General features: G+C 47.0%; 1 protein-coding gene across 2 annotated transcripts; it reads left to right on the top strand.

Moving 5' to 3' along the window:
- Positions 1-153: 153 nt before the first annotated feature.
- Positions 154-14,908, top strand: LOC130401959 (membrane-associated guanylate kinase, WW and PDZ domain-containing protein 3-like). Of its 2 annotated transcripts, XM_056606010.1 has the most exons (11): positions 154-348; positions 1,644-1,812; positions 2,252-2,346; positions 3,221-3,428; positions 4,324-4,506; positions 6,003-6,188; positions 6,721-6,796; positions 7,169-7,274; positions 7,820-7,957; positions 9,810-9,948; positions 10,794-14,908. In XM_056606010.1, exons 2-11 carry the CDS (start codon positions 1,653-1,655, stop codon positions 11,981-11,983), a joined length of 2,481 nt encoding a protein of 826 aa, XP_056461985.1. In that variant the 5' UTR covers positions 154-348; positions 1,644-1,652; the 3' UTR covers positions 11,984-14,908. The 2 variants fall into 2 exon arrangements, with proteins under 2 accessions (XP_056461985.1, XP_056461986.1); XM_056606011.1 differs by lacking the exon at positions 154-348 and having other exon boundaries at positions 1,502-1,812.
- The last annotated feature ends 1,063 nt before the right edge of the window (positions 14,909-15,971 follow it).

Raw genomic sequence — 15,971 nt, 5'->3', positions numbered from 1 at the left:
CCCCCCCCCCCCCCCACCCCCCCCCCCCCCCCCCCACAGCACATGTAGATAGCTGCTATTCATCTTTAATCACATGGTCATGTATGTTCCCTTTGATTGTGCTTTCTATAGCCATCAGAGCCGGATCTCACTCGCTCACTCACCCGTCTCCTGAGTGAATAAATATCAGCTTGTTTCATTTGACGTGCCGCTCTACTTCTGCTGGGGTGAAACACTGCCATCTGGTGGCGGCCTGTGAACCAGCAATAACACAGTGGTTTCTTTCATGGTTAATTTCGTGGCTGATTTTCTCTTTTCTTTACCTGTCTCTCCGTAGGTCAAACGTCTCCCGTGAAGAGCCTGAAGCCTGTGAGTTAATCCCTTCACTCTACTCTCTCTTTTCACATTTTCTCTATCAGTCCCCCCCCCACACTCCTCCCACACCACCCCGGAGTGTTCCTCCTTCATTAAATTTCTAAAGCCTTTTCACTGTGGTCCTTCCATTGAAGCGAATTAAGTGATAGCAATACATTTGAATGTTGATTAGTTTACAGGGCTCCTCCTTTTGTTTGCGCTGAAAAATGCCGTTAATTGCTTCTTTTCGGCGCCTGTGGTCCGTGGGCCGTAGTCTGGGGATTGCGACGGTAATGGAGCGTGGTGGAGCCCTCTTTAGATATGCTGGCAGTTTTAATGCAACAGTTTAAGATAAAGGGGCTGCCCTTTTCTCGCTCAATAGGCCTGTCACGGCCATTGGGAAATCCATTGTTTTTTCATTTGGATTTGTGAATCACATTCAAAACTGATCGCACGGCTAACCAATCACAGAGGAGGAAAGTAATGTGAAAACCATACGTATACACACACGCAGACAATCCTCAATGATATGGCCTTTATGAGGTTTCTCCTGCTCTGTCGCTGTTAACTCGGTTGGGACAATGGGATTTTTAGGGAATGTCGATTTAGTAGTGCTGCACAGAGGCGCTGCATCCCATTAGGCATACCAGGCAATTGCCTGGGGCCCCGGGCCACTACTAGGGCCCCCCACCCCCCCCCGTCAACAATCGCCCCATGCCCTCCCCCCCCCCCCCCCGTCAACAATCGCTCCATACCCCCCCCCCCCCCCCTCAACAATCCTCTGCCTAGGGCCCCCACACTCCCTAGAATCGCCCCTGCTGCATGACCCCTACCAAAAAGCTTTTTGCGTCAATTTAGCAGAACAAACGTACGAACAAACATTACGTTACTTGTGATGCTTGGGCTGGATTCCAAAAGTCTGTCAATAGCGATTCTGCTAAATCTCCAGATGTTTTTCCCCAATCCCAAATGGACCTCCTTTGTAACCCACTGTTCCAATTGGCCGCTGCTCAGCAAGAAGCTAAATAGGCCGATAAATCATCGCATGGACCCAGGATACATCAGTGTATCCTAACGGGGAGTCTGAAGGTTGTTGTTTGTCGGCTCATCGACATTGCCTTTAACCACACCAAAGCAGTTCAGCTGTCCCAGTTCCACGGTGCTCATTATCACACCAGCTCCAAGCTAGTGTACCCAAGCCTAAGCACGAGCATCAAGCAAACCTTCTGGACTCCAGCCCTATGACGCCAGTTTGCACACGTCGCGACTGGGCTACCTTACCCTGATGTTGTTGCTCTCGCGGCCCCCAGAGAGCGGACATGACGGCCAGCACGGAGACCCTGGACAGCCTGGTGGACGCCGCGGGGCCCCAGGCCCTGGCCTACCACGCCAGCACCAACACCCTGAGGGCGGACGAGTCCCCCAAGAGGGACGCCGCCGAGATGTACCTCAAGTCCAAGGCCCTGCTGGACAGCAAACGTGAGGGATTGGAGCGGATTATGTTAGATTAGACTGGATTCCATTAAATTGGTTTTGTTGGGTGGTGCTGGGATATCGGTTAGATTTAATAAGGTTGTGATTTTTGGGATATCTGCAGCAACCAATTAGACATTTCAACCAAAGTAAAAAATATATTTGATGCATATGGAAATAATTGTGTTCACACAAATATGTATATATATATATATATATATATATATATATGTGATTGTCATCATAATAAATAAAAGCGATATATAGTGCATTTATGTAAATAACCTAAACAGCAGTATTCCTTTTGAAATGTGAAATGTAAATGACATTATCATTCAGCCAGCGTCTAATTCCTCCAGAAGGCTTTCCTCCTAATTCAGCGGTACATCTTACCACTCGACCACAGTGACAGAGCGATGTCTATGGTTCCCCCCCCCCCCCACAGAGCCCCACACGCAGGACATAGACGTGTTCCTCAAGAGAGACATCGAGACGGGCTTCGGTTTCCGGGTGCTGGGGGGAGAGGCTCCAGAACAGCCAGTAAGAACAAACACTCAGTCTGGAATGTTCTCCACGACGCATTCACATCCCGGGGTTGCCATGGCTACATGGACCTCGGATCCGAGGCGGAATGTTGTTAATATTACATCGAATGTGGAACAAAACTGGAAATGAATAAGTTAGAGTACGGCAGAAGGTATGAGTGCTGACATTAACATTTAAAGGGCATGTGACTGCTCTAGCATTATGGGGTTGTGTTACACGAAGGCAACACAACCCATTAATCTGATTGTTTGAAGGTGTGTCGTTGGTGTTGTTTAATGTTGTTGGTTGTTGGTACAATTTTAGAAGAAGCTTAGAAGACTTGCAGTGAATTTCTGATACATGTGAGAGTATGAACCAGGTGGGTAAGGGTGTCTGGCTCAAGGATGCCATACAGGTAGGCTTTGGACATCAGGGATCGAACCCAGAACCGACCGGCTAGGAAAGACTAGTAAATAGACCTCTGCTGTCCTATCCTGGCTAGCCGTCAACGCTCTTCCTATTATCTCCGTGAAACCAGAATGTCAAACTATCAATGTGATGCACAGTACTGTGAATCCGTTCACTGTCTCCCCCGGTAGTGTAAGGTAGTCTAGGGCATGTACTTAAGCTGGCAACCCGTGGACTTTACATCCGCGGGCTCTAAAGAACATGAGCCAAACAGCTTGTAAAGTACTTCTCAATTTCTTCAGTTACAGGAAGCATGCTTACCTGGAAAAGGAGATGTTTCTTGTACCCCTGACATCGTGTTACACAACAATGTGCCGATCTGTATTGATGTGTAGGATCATTAAAAAAAAAAAAGAAAAAAAGAATTGTACTTGTAATGTGTAATCAAATAAAGTATTTGAAATGTGTGTGTGCGCCTCAGAACGTGTTCCCCCAGGTGTACATCGGAGCCATCGTGGCCAACGGGGCGGCGGAGAAGGACGGTCGCCTGCGCGCCGGCGACGAGCTGATCGGGATCGACGGCGTGATCGTCAAGGGCCGGTCGCACAAGCAGGTCCTGGACCTGATGACCAACGCCGCGCGCAACGGCCAGGTCATGCTGACCGTCCGGAGGAAGGTCATCTACAGGGGTGGGTCTGGAACCACAGTCTGGGCGAGCAGTCAGGCTTCTTATGAAAGATGTGTTTTGTAAATCTTAAAACGTCTTTTGAGTCTTTTGATTCTGTTGAAGGTTTCCCACGCAGTTCTCCTTGGATTATTGAGCCTCCGCTGTGAAAAGAGTCTGTTTAATATTCAGAGTCGTGTTTTGCATTGTTCGCATGAATCATGAAGAATGGGAATTTATTATGTATATTTTAATCCTCGTTCTTAATCCTTCCTACTTTGTTTCCCCTTCTTATCTTATCTTTACCGTACCTTAACTTATCTTACTGGACCCCACCTCATCATCTCACCTCACCTTACGTTGCCTTTCCTACCTTACCCTCCCTAACCTACCTTACCTCACCTGACCTAACTAATCTTAACTAATGAGCTTTTACTCTACCTTATCTCATCGCTCTTAACCTAACCTACCTTGCCTACCCTTACATCCCTTACCCCTACCTACCTTACCTCAGCTACCTTACCCCATGTTACCTTTCCACGTCGTCCCATCCACTGCCATACTAAACTACCACTTAACTAACCCTCCATACCTCACCACGCTACGTTCACCTGTCTCACTGGACCTCACAGAGGAGGAGGTCCTGAGAACCTGACCTCTCCTTAACCTACCTTACCTCCCCTCCCCCTCCCCTCCCCTCCCCTCCCCTCCCCTCCCCTCCCCTCCCCTCCCCTCCCCATTCCTCTGGTCACCTCCCCTCCCCCCTCTGCCCACCTCCCCCGTCTCACCGGCTGCCCTCTCTCCCTCCCTCCCCCAGACCCCACCGAGGAGGAGGTCCTGAGAGCCTGACCTCTCCTTAACCTCCCCCGTCTCACCGGCTGCCCTCTCTCCCTCTCTCCCTCTCTCCCTCCCTCCCCCAGACCCCACCGAGGAGGAGGTCCTGAGCATGGCCCCAGGGCTGCTGAACGGCTCCCCCCGGCTGCCCCGCATCCCCCTGCCCAGCGCCCTGGACCACCAGTCCTTCGACATCACCCTCCACCGCAAGGACACGGAGGGCTTCGGCTTCGTCATCCTGACCTCCAAGAGCAAACCCCCCTACGGAGGTACCGAGCCCCCCCACCCCCAGCCCCCCACCCCCACGCTCATGTGGTGGTTGTTGGTTTTTAATTTATAACGCTGGTTATAATTATGAGTAGGGAGAGTAAGGCAAGGCATGGTGTTATTTATATCGCACCCTTCAAACACAAAAGCCTATTCAACCTTTGTGTGCTTTACCGAGGCAGGAATTAAAAGTTTAAACGCATCTCAAAGACAATCAGTTGAAAGAGAGACAAAATAAAAAAAAGGCTGAAATAATGAAGAAGACAGTAGAAGAAATAGTGGTTTTGTTTTCTTTCTTTTTTTCCTTTGGATGTTTGATTCATCCAGACCCTTTCAACCCATCTTGATGTTTTACTGGAATGTACTAAAGGCAAAGAACACCAAGGCTCTATCACTCAGCCTGAGATTCAATTCACTACAAGATAACTCAAATGTTTCCAACCCTAACACAATCTCACAATGCTGAAAACAAAACCCAGCTCCTGGAAGAGAGGGCCTTGCGGTGGCCTTAGTTTGGTTGAGTTATTGGGTGTGATCGAATAACATCCTGATTTGTCATCGTCAAGGACCACACAAAAACGTGACACAAGTATATTTCCATTGTGGTACCTGTTGTCAAAAATGGCAAAGAGATGTCATGGCACATTTTTTAGATGCAGAATCCCATTTAAATAATAAGAAAATACATACTAACACTCGTTGACACTAACAAATGTTGGTTTAATACTTTGTTTTCGCACAAATGACTGATGATGTCGTTCTTATTGTGCTGGCCTGTCACACCGGATGCTAACTTCTTCCTGTCCTCCTCCCCTTCTTCTCATTTGCTTCCTCCTCATCCACCTCTTCCTCATCCTCCTTTTCCTCCTAATCCGCCTCCTTCTTTCATCTTCCTCTTATCCTCCTCTTCGTCATCTTCCTCCTTCCTCACCACATCCTCTTGTCTTTCTCCTCCTCATCTTACTCCTCCTCTTCTTCCTCCCTCTCACCTCTTTTGCCTCCACCTCGTCCTTCTCCTTCTCCACCACCCCTCCTCCTATCTCATCTTCACCTTCCTTTTCCTCCACCTCCTTTTCCACATCCTCTTCATCCTCTTCCTGTTCCTCATCCTCTTCCTCCTCCTTACCTCCTCTTCCTCCTCCTCCTCCCCACCCCATCCTGTTCTTCATCCTCCTCCTCCTCCTCACCCCATCCTGTTCCTCATCCTCCTTCTCCTCCTCCTCCTTCTCCTCCTCCACCTCATTTGCCCCTCTTCCTCCTCCTCCTCTTCCTCCTCACCCCATCCTGTTCCTCATCCTCCTTCTGCTCCTCCTCCTGCTCCTCCTGTTCCTCATCCTCCTTCTCCTCCTCCTTCTCTTTCTCCTCCTCATCTTACCCTCTTCCTTCTCCTCCTCCTCCTCCTCCTCCTCCTCTTCCTCCGTCTCTTCCTCCTCCTCATCTTACCCTCCTCCTCCTCCTCCTCGTCCCTCCTCTTCCTTCTCCTCCTCCTCCTCCTCAGTGATCCCCCATAAGATCGGCCGCATCATCGAGGGCAGCCCGACGGACCGCTGCGGCCTGCTCAACGTCGGCGACCGCATCTCGGCGGTCAACGGGCGCTCCATCATAGAGCTGTCGCACAACGACATCGTCCAGATCATCAAGGACGCCGGCAGCGTGGTCACCCTCACAGTGGTGCCCGAGGACGGTGTGTAGAGAATAGCCCCTTCCTGAGAGCTACGAGCTGTTGGTCTGGGGCAGGGGGATGTCTGGATGGGGATGCTGTTAGCTCGTAGCTCTTATCTAGTCTCTTCTCAGCGGATGTCTTGCTATCTGTTTTGTAGTAGCTCTGTTCATTGGTAACGATGTCAATGCGTTAACTGTACCGTACACAGCACATGATATAGATACAGATATAGATAGAGTTGTATGTGTAATTCGTAACAATTGTAACAATATCAATCATAGATAAGACGTGAAATAGAAAGATGAGGAGGAGATAATGAATAGCTGTTGACTGAGTGATGCCCTGTGGAGTCGAGCAGTCACTCTGCTTGCCTCAGTTGATTGAGTGATTCATATCAACTGTTCATGCAACAATTTGCGTTACAATCACTGTTCTGGATCTACGATAATACATTCTTCTGTGCGCAAATTTATACTGTTTTTTTTTTTTACCATTGTTATGGTACGACTTATTCACTAGTCTGATGTGCTGTTTTTGTGAATGTGTGTTGTAGAATACCGGGGCCCTCCATCTGGGGCCAGCTCAGCCAAGCAGAGCCCTGCCCTCCAGCATAGAGTGCTGGGACCAAGGTCAGCACATGTGGGGGTTAATGGAGCCAGGCCAGTATCAACAGGGTTCAATGTTCAGATTCAGAGCACACTTTGGTGTGAACTCCAGATATGAACGCATGAAATTATGTCAGCATATATTTATGTATGTACATTTATCTGAATTATTTAATTTCTGCTGTTCACTTTCAGCATTAAATTAGCAATCTGGAAAGATAATTTGATTATAAAATAATTGTGTATGTTAAATGTTATTTTCTTAAATCGCAAGACATTATTCTTTCAAAGTTTTCGTCTCTTTTCAGTTATTTTCTGTTAACTCATATTTTACCTACCGCAGCTTGACAGGTAATCTGGGTCATGGATGTAACACCACTCTGCTGTCGCTTTTAGTTACAATCTGGACTCAGAGGAGAAGAGAGACACGCTGAGCTGGTCGGACTACAACTCACTTCCTCGTGCTGACCAGGGAACTCTGTGTGTGACCGGTCCCAACCAGGTGTGAACTCTGCTGAAGTGTTGTAGGATGTTGTTGGGTTTGTTAGGTCTGGTTCATTAGAAGACTGAATTTCTCTGTTCAAGGGTTATGTAACAAATGAGAAATAAGATAGATATCTAAGTAAAAAATAAAAACACAGAAGTACAGCAGGGCAATGCAAATCATGGAAAATATGTAAATACAGACGAAGTGGACAAAAATACACAGAAAAATAAAAAAATATACAAAGCTATATTGTTAAGATATGGCACACTTAAATTGAAATATGAGAATGCAAAACGGGTGATGCTCGGTCTGTGTTTTTCACCCCTATGTGAGCGTAGAGTCGATACGGCTGTATGTACAGTAAATATTTACTCTGTGTGTGTCACATCCCACACATATATCACACAAACACACACACACACACACACACACACACACACACACACACACGCACACACATCAAAAAAACATCGCACATGCTCACTTCACACATGCCCTCTCTCACACACGCATCACACACACGGCCCTCGATGCTGACGCTGATCCTTGTTTCCGCTCAGGGCTGTCTCACTGTGGAGCTGGAACGCGGCGCTCGTGGCTTTGGCTTCAGCCTCCGCGGGGGAACCGAGTACATGATGGGCCTGTACATCCTCAGGCTGGCCGAGGACGGACCCGCTCTGCTGGACGGCAGGATCCACGTGAGTCCCTGTTTCATGGATGAGATGCTTTCACTTTCACTTCGAGGGGAAGGAGGAGGCAGGGGCTTGTGTGCTTTGTGTGTTCATTTTTCCTCGCTTTATCTGCCACTTATTTTGGCAGCTAAAAAAATAAAAAGAACCCCCCCCGAGGATGACTTCAAGTGTGAAGACTAAATAGTTTAATCTAAATTACTTTTGTAGTAAGGAAGTTTGGCCGTGTGCTCGCAGATTTTGTTTATATTCGGCAATGCATTTGGCAATGCATAATATATTTCCAAAACAGGTAACACTTTTTCTAAACAAAAATAAGTTTATTTTGTGCTCCTCTACAGCGGTTTATGGTAAGATAAGGGACAAGTGAAAGCTGTTACAAATCCCTGTGATGGCTTCCATTGACCCTGCTTAAATTATGTTCTTGAGTAGCAGGAGTTAAGTGGAATAAGGGTTAGTATAAGTTAAGGCAGCAAGTCTGTTTTCCTTCAGCTTTAAGAAGAATCTCCCTCGACAGATATCTGCATATTGATGCAGAATCTGTAGGCAACGGGCCATGCTCTTGGTATCTGAAGTGCACTTGTTTTCTTTATTAGTCTTCATTTATTTATCTTAGTGCTATTTTTCAATCACCTTTGGGCAAACTTTGGTTGCATACGTGTTAAAAGCGTGCGTGGGAAATAACAATCTCGGAACCCATCGCCTGAATCTTGTGAAACGATCCGGTCATAGACGTTGTCTATCCACTCCGACTCCATTCTTGGGTCTCAAGTTGCTAATCGAACCGTAAACAACGATCAGTGTTGGACTGGACATCCGTTATCCGGCTACACAAAGAGCCCCATAAATACTGCCCGTTGTCCCCAGAGGTCAATCGTGGCCAGACGATAGCCGGTAGTTTCCGGGACGGCTGAAGTAATGACATCCTGGGTTCCAGTCCCCAAGATAACCCATTAGCAGAAGCTCAACTATGAGCGCCCCCATAAGCGACAGAGCTAAAACAACGTAAGGGTTAGGATAAGCTAAAGCAGCAGGTCAGGGGTGCCGACTACGTTGAAGCTGGCAGGGAATTACGTCAGCTGTAGTAATGCCATCATGGGTTCAATTCCCTTTGCCCATCCACCACGCATAAGTGGTGTGTGAGTGAGAGCCTGAACCCTCTTAGGGCCATACGGGGAGCTGTCTCCAGACCCATTCAGTAGACTGAATGCCGTCCAGCAGCAGCCCAGGCAGGAAGGAGTACCATCTGTAGCATTCAATAGACCCCACCGCCTTGCTTCAGGTTTCACAAGAGGCAGAGAAAGTGTTGGAAATAAAAAGTGTTCGAATAGTTCCAAGTGGAAATCAATTTCAGGGTACAGCCATAATATGATCTGCAGACTGTGTGAGCCGGCCCACCCAAGGGTGACGATGGAATGCCAACACACATTAGGGCTTAACGGAATGATGTGTTTGCTCTTCTTATCTCCACTTATTCTGTCGTTTCCAATAACTGTGTGTCCCGGGGGGGGATTTCAGGACCGCGCGCGGCATGAAATTAAGATTATTTGATGTAGCTGTGTGTGTGTGTGTGTGTGTGTGTGTGTGTGTGTGTGTGTGTGTGTGTGTGTGTGTGTGTGTGTGTGTGTGTGTGTGTGTGTGTGTGTGTGTGTGTGTGTGTGTGTGTGTGTGTGTGTGTGTGTGTGTCTGGACGCCTTACCCGTTAATCGACGGGTGTGTGTGCGGCTGCACGTGTAAGTCTGTCATTGTGTCTTTTGTGTCAATATGTGCATAGCTATACACACGTATACACTGTATAAGTGTCTACATGCCGGCGTGTGTGTGTGTGTGTCATCACTGTATCATTGTGTTCCCTCTGCAGGTGGGGGATGAGATCGTGGAGATCAACGGGGAGCCGGCCCGGGGGATCTCCCACACCAGGGCCATCGAGCTGATCCAGGCGGGGGGGAGCAAGGTGGTGCTCCTGCTCAGACCCGGGGCTGGCCTGGCCCAGGACAGCAGTAAGCTCCTTCCAGCAAAACACTCACACAACTTCACTAATCCCCCTGATAGTGGGTTGGCACAATTGTACTGCTGAAGATTAGAAAGAAGACTAGGGAATAGAAAAACCGAAGTGAAGTTAAAATATAAACAGAGAAATACAGGATAAAGGATAGATTAAGGAATAAATAAATAATCAGAACGTCCAATGTGAATTCAGGGAATTATTTTAGATACATGACCTTACTGGGCAGGTGGGGGTTAGCCACCTTTTTCAAGAATGCATACTGGTAGACGGCAGACATTCTGGGTTGGACCCCAGACCCTTTCGGCTGCGAGCCAAACCCCCACTAACCGCTGTACTAACCATCCCCCCCCTGAGAGTAACTAACAGTGAAGCAGAAGCAGCAGCCACCAGAGTTCTGGGTTGGACCCATTAATCCATGTAATTGTTAGCTAATGACGATATGGCTCTGGTCATGTATGATAATGGATGAGTCGTCTTTATGAAGCCGTTCGCCAGCTCTAACCATCTGCTTCCCTTGGGCTCTTCCTCTCCCTCCTTCCTCTGCTTCTTCTTCTTCTTCTTCTTCTCTTGTGGTGATGCAGGCAGCTCGTCCTCCTCTACCGTGTGCTACTACACTAACGAGCACCAACACTAACGGCTTCGGCGCTTGTCTCCCGGCCTCTTCTTCTCTTTTATCTTGGTAAAGCTCTCTCCTCGCCTTTCCTCCTTCTTCATCATTTGGCAACGCAGCATTTCTTCACACTCTACTGAGACGGATGTATTGTTTTAAAGTTTAACTTTCAGGTACCTCCGTCGGAGAAAACAAAACAAAAAGGTGTTCATTCTGCTTTGTTTCAGGTCAACACGATCGAAAAGTCACCTCACCCACGAGCCTTCCCAGGGAAGTGTTTGCGTCTGACACATCGCCCCTTTCCTCCCCGTTATCCTCTGCGACATCCATCTCCCCCTCCTCCCCTTTCCCCGCCGCACTGAGGGTGTCCCCCGGGCGCAATACCTCCTCCCCCAAGCAGCAGTCCTCCAAGCAGCCCCCTCGCAGCGACAGGGGCTCGGGCCCAGCCGCCGTGAGCAGGGAGCAGGCGGGCGGAAGGCCAGACCGGCTCTCTCCGATGACGACCACCAACACCGCCGCCGCCGCCGCCCCAAACCATGAGCAGTTCAGCTTCTCCAAGAGGATCAGGCCCGCCAAGGACCTCACAACCGAACCAAGGCTCGGCAACGACCCCAAGAAATTAGCGGAGACGATGCTGTCTAAAGCCAAAGACAGTCCCCGTGACGCCGTAAAGACGCGCGAGACTAAGACGCAGGAGGTTGAACGGCGCAAGAGGGGTACAATGTCTCGGATTACGCCGACGTCACCTCTGCCGACGACCACCCTCGGCAGACGTCCTCCTTCTCCTCAGAGTGTACAGGAGGTGGGGACCATGGCGCTTTTACAAGCGGAGAGACAACAGAACCACCTCAGGAGGCTGCAGGAACTCTCAGGCAAGGAGAGCTTGGAGCACGCCGTTAAAACCACCAGCAAGGCCAATGGCGACGCTGAGGCCAAGAGGAGCCCAGCGGGACTGGAGGGGAGAAGGGAGGCACACAGGACCGCCCTGAAGCGAGGCGACGTGGCGAGCAGCAAGAGACCGGCGGGAGAATCCAAACACCGAACACTTCCGAGCACTCGCACGCCGCCGGAAAACGGGGCGGGGGCGGGACGCGACCCAGGGAAGAAAGAGACCACAGGGAGAGCAAAACCGAGAGACGACGGACGGACCCCGCACAAGGAAACCCGGGCGACCCGATCATCTCTTAAGGATCTGAGGAGCAGGGAGGAGTCCTTTGGGTCACCCACAGCGGAGAGGGAAAGTGAAGGCCTGTTTCATAAGAAGGAGAGAGGGAGTAACACCTCTCTTGTGTCCCCGAGCGGAGGTCTTCCAGGGGACCATCCCAGCCCCAAAGGTGAGCTTCACCCTGGTCCTTGGAAGGTTCCCAGCTCTGCCAGAATTCTCTCCCACGCTGAAGTCATGCGTGACCCTTACTGACGGAATATAGAGTCACGGCACGGACCTGTGGAATGCTAAAACACCCTCCAGTCCATCGCAATCCCATTACTTCTCACTTTGTCTTGAGGAGGTGGGGAGCCACCCTTGTCCTCTCTCATGGTTGGGGGAGACGCCCGGTCACTCTTTGTCGGCTGAAGACCTGCTATGTTTTTTCTCGCTCCAACAAACTTCACAAACACATGCCTCAGCACCTGATGGTGGCAGGCTTTCTGCATGAGTAGCATGCTGGAGTGCCCCCGCGGAGCTGAGGGAAATGAAAATGTGAATATGTGCCAATTCTGGGTCAATCCGCTCCTGTCATGACTTCTTCTTTGAATACACCATGCCTCACCCATTGCAATGCAAAACTTCCATATGCAAGAAAGAGGGAAAGGGCTCTCTCTCTCTCTTCCCTCTCTTATGATATCAATAAGTCTGGCTGTTGCCAAGGGTCTTATGTTGCCCTTGGTTGTTTTCAGACTCGCTGTGGATTTGTTCAGTGTGTGTGTGAGTGTGTGTGTTATTTTTCTCTTAAAGGGGTAGTGCCACTGCATGCAGTTGGTTTTAGTTTTACGTTGATATCTTTACCGCTCGCCTTTGACACAACATTGGTTACCCCTCATTGAGATGTTATGAAAAAAAATATATAAGACTTCACTTGCCTGAGGGACTCCAAACTATGCCCCACGGTTGTGGAATCTTTTCCATATGGGTTGTTGCGAGAGACCAGATACTCGTGGTTCATGGTTTTTGTTTTAACCACTTGTAAGATACCTAAGCTGTGTGTAAATTATTGAGATTTAGAAAAAAAGATAAATATTAATATATACGTTTAGCATCGCCAATCCATATCCCATTATAACCGAGAGGAGACAACGGTTCACCTGAATTTATCCTGCGCTTTCAACATTCTTCCAGTGTGTTTTGGTGGTAGAAATGAGAAGACTGCAGGTCTTCATCAATAAAGATATTTAGGGGCACCTGCTATCCTTACCAAATGTTGCGATCACTCACAGTATGTGTCTCATCGTGGAGTATTATACAGTTTATATCTATATAGATATATTTGAATTTTATCATGTACAGATTCTAGATTATATTGATATCCATTGCACTGCATCTACCCTCGTAGCATTACAGAATGACACAGTCCAACTTCATTGGTGATGGTGAATTTTGCTGCAAATGCTTTGAAAAATATATGTTTTTTTAGACTCTTTTTTCCGTGGTTGTGTTAAAATAAAAAAAGAATCACTGTTCAAGGCCAAAGTAGTAGCCAGTAGAGTTCACAGTGGGCCCTGAATCGATCTCTTTGGCATCTTAATCTTTTGCCTGTTGAGAAAATACTTTTTGGGGCGTGTAAATGTGTCTGTATGATAAAGTAACAGGGTATGTTGAGGGCTAAATACACATAAATAAGTTGTTTGTATGAGCGTTGGATAAACTCATGCTAGGTGGCTGGTGTGTGCAGAGACTTTACCTTCCATACTATTTAAACCTTCATTATTTAACTCATTATAGCACTCACTTGTGGCCGTAAGTGGTACTGCACGTCGATATTTGCTTACATTGCTCTAAAACGGGAGAAAATACAACGGCAGTGTAAAATGTGAGTTGTGACAAGTTTGGTTAGACAACCTGGCCTACTAGGGGAAGAGTAAAAAAATAGTGAAAATGTTTCCAGGTGGAGTCAAGTGCTTTTTTTGCATTTGAGGTTTGATTTCCTGATGAACGCCAAAGATTTCTGCTCACTGGTCATCCCTAAGAAAACAATGTAACTTTTAGTCAAGATTATTTGAAGCATGAGTGGATGAATTTGTATGTGTTTGCATACTTTTATTTATTTAATTTGGGGGAGATGTGAAATGTGCTACTACTACTTTTACAAGTTTCCATTTCAGGTCTGTTTGAGCTAATGGATGAACTTAAAAAAATACATCTAAAGCGCTGATAGGGGCGAGCTACTCAATATAAAACTCATCAGAATTTTCATTACACAGCCTTATCTTGTCCCGTTGGTGTTGTTCGGTCAATAATATAGAGATATAATTATAATAATCAAATATTCACATTTCTTCAAATTGAATCCTGGTGAATTGGGTCATCCGCTTGGGACAACCCATCCACACAGGGCAGAGAGGACAGATGGTACTGCGACATACAATATAAAGGCTAAATAGACTCTGGATGTTCTTGGCTCAGGGAACGCAACACGTAGCAAATGATTTGATAAGATCATGTGATTACATCCGTTAATGAATAGGCGCAGATGGCCAGGAAGGCGACCACAACAACAACAACAACAGCAGCAGTAGTAGTAGTAGTAGTAGTAGAAAGAATATTGGGTCTTGGACTTGCACAGTGAGATAGTTTTGACTCTCATAACATTTGTTGAAATCAGTTTACAAGACTCGCAGTATAAGCTGATCAGCTGTAGCGTTTGTGCAATAGTTTGGTTGGGTTTTAACCTCGTACCGCCAACCCCTGAGTGACGGGTCAGGAACAGGGAGTACGCTGGTAGCGGTCAATAATCCCCCAGAAATGTTCCCTTTTCTTACACTGTTTCATCTCTCTTTGGTCTCACCCCTGATTTAAACCCTGCTGTAGCTCATATTATTATCATTCTGTGGCCTTGCATCTCTTCATTAGAATACGGTTCCTCTCTGGTCTCCTGTGTTCTGTGGGTACAGTAGATGTAAATGTTTGTATATTGTACAGCACCTTTATAAATACATGCAGAGTGCTCTTTTTGGGGAAACAAAAAAACAGAGATAGAGATGTAATTAATCGCTCCATTATTTTTTTATGTAAAAAAATAAATAAAAGAAAGAACATATTTAAAAATGGTTCCGAAAAGAATAGTCTATGACCTTGACATGGTGTTCTGTTCATGCACTGACGAATAAAGTTTTACTGAAAAAAGGGTTACTGTTTGTGATTGCTCCGGAAATCAACCTGTAGAAAACGTGAATGTGCTACCTATATGCATTGCAGTGATAATGTTAATTAAATCACACACACACACACACACACACACACACACACACACACACACACACACACACACACACACACACACACACACACACACACACACACACACACACACACACACACACACACACACACACACACACACACACACACACACACACTATCCTGATCTGTTACCAAGCAGCACATGCTGTTGTTACCATGGCAGAACAGTGGTTGTCATGGCAGCTGACAGCCTATCCGATAAGGCCAAGAAAGGGAAGTGGGCACCTTTAGCGCGACCAGACGAAAGCATGAAGTACACCCTCCCTTTTGATGTGTCCAATAGGAGTCAGTTTCTGGTAAACACAAATGAGTTTGCAGAAAGACCACCCCACTTTTGACCACCCACGTTCCCGCTTTGTATAGGCTAAATGTGTCAAGTGGATTCTAATGTTTCTTATGTTCATGCTGTGTTGTGAGTGTATATGTTGAGCAAGGATTTCTTTAGATTACATTTCTAATGAAATGTGGGCCTTGTTACTGTGGTTAAACTCACTGTTCCTCATTTTCAACAACACCCCGAATTAAACTTTTTACAAATGTGTGAATATAAAACACATGCTACTTTCTACTGTCATGCCTGGATTGGTCATTTAAGCAAACAATAACGCTGTCATTCTAATTGTAATTGTAATGTTTTGAAGTGGGCAATCCATGTAGACTAATAGGTTTGTTGCACTTGCAGTTTCGTTTTTTTGCCACTAGATGTCAGAAGCCCGCGGTGTTTGACGGAAGTTCAATAATCACACATTTATCATTTACTGTAACTTTAGGGTAGCCCTTGGAAAGGTAGCCTGGGCATTGTTGTAATGCTAGATGTCTCGTTCTTATTTCCTCAATCATGTAATCCGAAAACTCAATACTCCCTCCATACTTAAATTGAATAATATATATTCAATTTAAGTATGCAGGGCGTATTGAGTTAACATAACATTAACATTGTCATTTAGCC

The sequence above is a fragment of the Gadus chalcogrammus genome, chromosome 13 (genome assembly GCF_026213295.1).
Source record: "Gadus chalcogrammus isolate NIFS_2021 chromosome 13, NIFS_Gcha_1.0, whole genome shotgun sequence".
Lineage (NCBI taxonomy): Eukaryota > Metazoa > Chordata > Actinopteri > Gadiformes > Gadidae > Gadus > Gadus chalcogrammus.
The sequence above is the reverse complement of the archived record's forward strand: the minus strand, read 5'-3'. Positions and strand labels throughout refer to the sequence as shown.